Here is a 6,662-nt window from a genome sequence, read left to right as displayed (position 1 = left end):
ATTTAAATAAGGTTTGGCTATAATTGACACAAAAAATATAGGTTTGGTATTTTTTGGGTGAATAAACTTAATTTTAAATTAAAGCCAATTTTTAAATTTAATAATTAGTAAATTGATTATATCATTTATGAAATTTATATATATTTAAAAATAATTAATATTTCCTATTTAATACTAATTAAAATTAATTAAATTTTTTATTAAACCTAATTAAATCTAATAAATTTATATTATAATATATTTTAATGAATATGTAATTAAAAAATGAATTAACGTATTACTTAGGAATTAATATTGAATTAAATTTGGTGAAAGGATTTAATGTTTATAATGATTTTGAACTTGATTTAGTATTTTTAATGTTGTTGAGATCTTGTTATGACTGGATTTAGTTAATAAATAAAATAGTTATGTATAAATTAAGGTAAGTTTTTTGGCTATGCCGAGTAAAATGACATATGCGTTTATGCTTATAAACATCATGATATATATTGATTACACCGCAATGAGCTTCACTTTTTAAAGAAAAAAATGAGAAAATAATTAAACTCGTCCTTTAAATAAACAGTCTATTCAGTAATTATTTTTATGTTTATGTGTGTATAGTTGACTTATGAACATTGTCGTATGTTTGTTGTGTATATTACTCTCAGATTGTTCGTCGGAAGACGAACAATTGGGTCTCAAACGGCGGCGGTGTCAAAGAACCGACGCCTGAAATTTAAAAAAAAAAAAATTAAGATGAATATAACATTTTTTGTTTTTATTAGAATTTAAATTAATTATATATCTCTCAAATATGTAAAAAAAATTATTATAATTATTTAAATTTAGTAAAAATAAATTAATTTTAATTAGCGTTAAATAAAAATATTATTTTTTAAATATATATGAATTTTATTATAATATAATTAATCATTTAATTATTTAATTTTAAAATTAGTTTTATTCATCAAAAATACCAAACCTATGCATTTTGTGTCAGTTATAGCCAAACCTTATTTAAATATTTCAGCTGACATGCCAGCCAATTGCTTAGTGGCGGTGACGTGGACGCCACGGTGTCAGAAAAACCGGTTCGATTCAAAAATGGCTAAAAAAGAAACAGAACATATAAGGTTTGGCTAAATCTGGTGATTTTTAAAGGTTTGGCTATAATTGACACAAAACGTATAGGTTTGGCATTTTTTGGTGATTAAGCCTATCTTAGCTCATGTATTATAAAAACTAAAAATATTTGTTGAGAAATTGCTAGGCTAATAATTTATTCGACAATTACTATCATATGATCTTGTTTTATATTAATTTATGCTTAAAATAAAATTATGTATAAATTTTTCAAAAAATAAATTATAATAATCAAAGTCCCATATATAAAAAAAATTCAAGTTTTGACCTAAACACTAAAAAAAATAAAGAAAACCTCAAAAACTGTTTTCATTCATATTTTGATCATAAGAAAAGAAAATAAAAAAAATGAATATAGCATAAGTGGTAAAATATTAATCTTTCATAATTAAATAGCTAGTTGATCGTAATATGAGCGTTAAAATAATTCTCTTTATTAAATTTTAATAAAAAATTTAGGTTAAACCTAAAACACAAATACAAACTTTAATTGGAGTGAAATAAAAAAAACTATACAAAGAATTATGTAATACCTTTAAATTAAAGCTAGCAGTTGCCTTCCCTTGTTGTATTCATTTCCATCTGATGGTTGGAAAAAATCAAACTTCCAAATTGTAATATCAACAACGTTATAACACAAAAGTTTGAAAACTGAAAAAAAAAAAAGACATGCCACTTGTGTATATTATTATTAACATCAAACAAAAGACTATCCCTAATAACAAAGCAGTATACAAAAAAATCTTAATGAGCATAAACAAATTCCTAATGTCTATAAAGCACTACGGAGAAAAGAGAACAAATATTAAAATTAAACCTAGCCGCTGAAACTACAACAGGAAAAGAGAGAGTATTAGGTCAATATTTATATTGATATGAATATTGAGTTACGTTCGAAAGTAAATAAATAAGGTGGTTTATATAGATTAGAATGTTAACTGTTATAATATAAAACTAATTTATTTATTTAAATTAAAATAGGTAGTTCGAAAAAGGTGGGAACTAACAGGAATGCTCTATTTGATGAGAATCAATGAGAGGCCTCCGTTGGTCCTCTCAATTATATAATATATAGATAGATAGATTATAGAAAAATAGAAATATAAAACAAAATCTTACCAAACAGATTGATGGAGAGAAGAGAAAAGAAAGAATATTAAAAATTAAGTTGCAATTTGCTTCATTCGTTTTTTACAATTAGAAAAATACAATTTAAATAGAAACAGAGTAAAGGCAAACTTTGACAGAATTTCAAGATACAATCATCCTTGGACAAATATCTATACAATATACTATTATTGGATAAAACAAGAATTGATCATAGCCACAGCTTCCATCATCATTCCTAGCAGTTGGACAAAAGTTTTCCTGTTTTTCAGAATCAAGAATCTAACCATAGAAACTTCCATTATTAATGGCATCTTCATTTGCATCTCCAAGAGCTGCTTCTTTCAAGTACTTGTCAGCCAATTTTACTCTCTTCACATTCTCCTGCTCTTCGACAAGCATGCTACCGTACTCGAGGAGCTTCTTCAGTGTCATATTTGGTTGTTCGAATGTCGGAGGTCCTTCCTTTGAATTCACCAGCCTTCTCCCGATATTTTGGACTCCGATACTCGATATCCACGCCCTCACTTCATCATCATAAACTCTTGCTCTAACTGCACCAAAGAAGTCTACGGAACAAAACAAATTTATAATTCATCATCATTAGGTGTGAATTCATATAGTTATTGATCATGATAACCTATGTTAAACTTCTTGAGTTTTATGTTTCAGCGTTTTGTTTTGGTTTCCGGAAACGCTACTGAAATTCGATAATTCTATATTTATAACATATTCATGTAAAACAATAGTATCATTTAGATATTTTTCATTTGAGCATTTCTGTTTCTGGTGGTGTATAGATCATGATAACATCAATTGCCTTTTGATGAAGCTTACCAATGGACTGTCCAGGAAAAGTGTCGACAAGCTTTACAATATCCTGGTGAGGAATATTGTCGGTCTTGAAGATCCCCGAGCAGACACCAATGCGGTCCTCTCGTGTGGGTGCCCAATAGAATTTCTCCATACGGCCATCACGAATGAGAGGAGCATACAGTGTGGAGAAATCATTACCAGTGACAATTACCGGAACACGAGGATTCTCCTGCTTGTTGTACATTCCAGGAAGCTGGACATTAGTCGGATTATCAGCAATGTTCATCAGAGTAGCATTCACCATCTGATTGTTGACAGTGTACTGTGTAGTTCCACCCATCCTACCAGCGCCTGCGTCTAGATCGTTTATAAAGAGACAGCACATCTTTCCTTTCCGAATGATGTCTGAAGCCTCACGATATCTTTGCCTGATCAATTTCGCTGGCTCTCCGGCATTTCCACTTTCTAATTCTCCGGCACTCATCATAATTGGGCTGCCAACATTCAAGATCAGAAAATTTTCAAGTTTATAAGTGATGGATGAATTCAAGATTGACTTACTTAATTCCCATCTTGGCGAAAACAAGCTCGCATTGGAATGATTTTCCCTGTCCTTTGCCTCCCCATATACCCAAGATCAGAGGAACCTGTGCCAATTACTCATTACTTTTCCAGTGTCAAATATTTTACCAATCAAGAGAGTACTAGACCTTCAATTCATATCAAACTAATATCAATAATTTGATTTTCATTTAATGCAATTCCAATCTAATATGGTAATCTGGTAAAGTATATTTTAAGAATATGATGGCACATCGTTGGCATATTAATCGCCATTTGACTGGTGCTTTATATAAGATCATATGCATTCTTAGAAAATGCTGCATTCGATTATGACACATTTGATCTAAAAATAATCGAAGACTCCGGGTTAAATAAAAACTAAATTTTCGATAATATTTCGATACGAGTTGAAATTTTGCATTAAATTGAAATGTAAAACAAAGATCTGGTACCACTCAAATTTGTTAACCCTAACTAACCTTAATATTTGGGAGGTTCAAGAAGTTCTTGGTAATATGAACAACAATTTTATCCATAAATGCAGGTGCAATATACAAACCATCCACAACATTATCAAAATTACACCTGAAAAAACTTCCAAATTAGTCCAACCCTCAAAATCAGAAATCTCAAATTCCAAAAATAAAACAGCCAACACTTACTGGCGAAGACCATGACTAACATAGTCATACGAACTCAGAACTGCATCATGAGTTCCAGACCCCATGGAAGCTTGAAACAGAGAGTCCACCATACCCTTTCCTCTAGTAATGTCTTGCTGATCATCTGATATATCAAATGCCAGACCTCCCCATCTGTCTTTATCACTCTGCTTCAGTTCATCATATTCAGCAGTCATCTTTAAATTACATTTCAAGATTTTCTGGTTTATGATCTTCGAGTTAAGTTTCTTTAAACTGCACCCCAAGAATGGTGCAGCACCTGAACCATTTACCTTCAGCTGCAAGTAAAGAATGTAAAGAAAGTTCAGTTCCATTAGTAAACTTAAAGAAAAGAAGAGAGGCGATGATAACAAAGTAAACACACTCAGAAAAAAAGGCGGGAAAAAACTGGTACCGGTGCTCTGTTGGCAGCTGCAACAGTGGACAGAGATGCAGCCATTGATCGGATCGACAGTGATGATGGGTTTAAAGAGAAGAAAAAGAAGACGGGACTGAGAATTGATGGGTGTTTTGGTGGGGATTTATGGTGAGGGAGAGTGGGTTGAGTTTGTTGAAGTGCGTGAGATATGAGTTTGTATGGATTGGCTTACGAATTTATAACGGCCGAGGAAATGAGATGTTGGGATTGTTATGATGTGGAGTGAAACGGACGTTAGTTTTTGACTTCATGTCATCTCCGATCAAACTTTAAAATAGGTAAAATTCGTATGTGAACTAAGTGCAATATCATAGCGTTATTAATTGTGTATTTAAAAGGCCTAATCACTCAAAAACCCCTCACCTTTAATTTTTTTTTCAATTCCACCCCGACGTTGAAAATTTGTCAATTTTACCCACTTTTGAATTTTCCGTTTTCAATTGTACCCCAATATTTTAATTTTTGTTAATTTTTTTTACTTAAATGATGAAATCATTCAATTAATTAAGTCTAAACATGAAATTAATTTTTTTTTATTCAAAAAAGTACAAATAAATCCTTTATTTTTAAAAAGTAACTAAAAACCATAATCAAATTAACACTAATTTAAATTCTTAATTAATTTAACTAAATTTAAATAAATTTTAAAAATATACAATCAATATATGCGAGACATGGAGACTGTTTTAAACAAATTTCCAAACGCAAAAGACGTTGATTTAATTTTGCAGGGTACAATTGAAACACAAAAACGCAAAATAGGGTAAAATTGACAAATTTTCAACGTCAGGATATGATTGAAAAGAGACTAAAAGGTCAGGGTTTTTTTAAGACATTAGGCCTATTTAAAATGACATTTGGCGTAAGAGTAATGTTATATAATTTACTTTTTCTAACCTATCTTATATGACAATAAAAGAGTGAACGAATAAAAATTGGTTTTTCGAAAATAAATGAACGAATAAAACATGCCACGCAAAGAGAATTATAAAAGATGGTTAAAAGATGGTTATGATTTTAGTTCTGAAGATGGCAGGGTCAGCTAACATAAAGGATTGTATATCTATTAATTCTTCAAGCACATTTTCGAAAATTCTTTCTTTAAGGTTAGCGCTTTATTTACTCGGATGATCTTTTGTAGTCAACATGCCTTCTTGAAAGGCAAAGCATTCTGAATTGTCTATATTGCGAATGAGCTTATTCCTTTGGCAATAAAGAGAGAAAGAATAAATTTTTGGTTTTTAAACTGGATTATCATTAACCTTTTCACAATATTGAGTGAGACTATATGCTTTTTATTATGAGCTGCATGAATTTTCTAATTAAATGGATAGAGTAGACGAGGGTTTGTTTTTCTTTAGGTAGCACTTCAGTATTGTTCAATGGAAGCCCTATGGATCTAGGGTTTTTTAGGAGAGGGATTCGCCAGGAGGCTCAATTTTGCATTATATATTTGTTATTGCCGAGGAGGGGTTAAATCAAATTCTTTCTAGATCTGGCAAAATAAGGTCTACCAGCACTACCACATAAGTCACTTTCAGCAACACTAGCCTAGCAACACTTTTAATACTGTTGCATTAGTATATATAAGGTAACAGAAAGGTTACGGTTAAAATTCGTTGCAAAGAGATTAATAAAATTCAAAAATTTACAATTTAAGGCGACAGATATAGAAAACTGTTGCATTAGCTTAAGTAAATGCCTCAATTTGACTGAATTTAGTAACACTTTTAAACTGTTATCTTTTATTATCTCATATTAAATTATATTTGTAGCTATATTATAAATTCCAATTAATAAAAAACTATTTAATATTATAATAAATTTAATTTCTCCTTCTTCAATTGATAATTGGCTAAAATTGATATTTTAATTTTTAAGAGGTTTGGTATATTTAAAACATTAAATATTTTTATAAACTCAAACTTCCTTTTAGTAATATTTTT

General features: G+C 30.1%; 1 protein-coding gene across 1 annotated transcript; it reads right to left on the bottom strand.

Annotated features, from left to right (window-relative positions):
- Positions 1–2,265: 2,265 nt before the first annotated feature.
- On the bottom strand, positions 2,266–4,966 carry LOC126678300 (ribulose bisphosphate carboxylase/oxygenase activase, chloroplastic-like). Its single transcript, XM_050373206.2, has 6 exons — positions 4,693–4,966; positions 4,278–4,576; positions 4,095–4,200; positions 3,613–3,698; positions 3,073–3,545; positions 2,266–2,804 (listed from the first exon to the last, which is right to left on the bottom strand). The coding sequence occupies exons 1-6, from the start codon at positions 4,735–4,737 to the stop codon at positions 2,518–2,520; spliced, it is 1,296 nt and encodes a 431-aa protein (XP_050229163.1). The 5' UTR covers positions 4,738–4,966; the 3' UTR covers positions 2,266–2,517.
- Between the last annotated feature and the right edge of the window lie 1,696 nt (positions 4,967–6,662).

Source organism: Mercurialis annua, linkage group LG1-X (genome assembly GCF_937616625.2).
Source record: "Mercurialis annua linkage group LG1-X, ddMerAnnu1.2, whole genome shotgun sequence".
NCBI lineage: Eukaryota > Viridiplantae > Streptophyta > Magnoliopsida > Malpighiales > Euphorbiaceae > Mercurialis > Mercurialis annua.
This window is presented reverse-complemented; position numbering and strand designations above follow the sequence as displayed.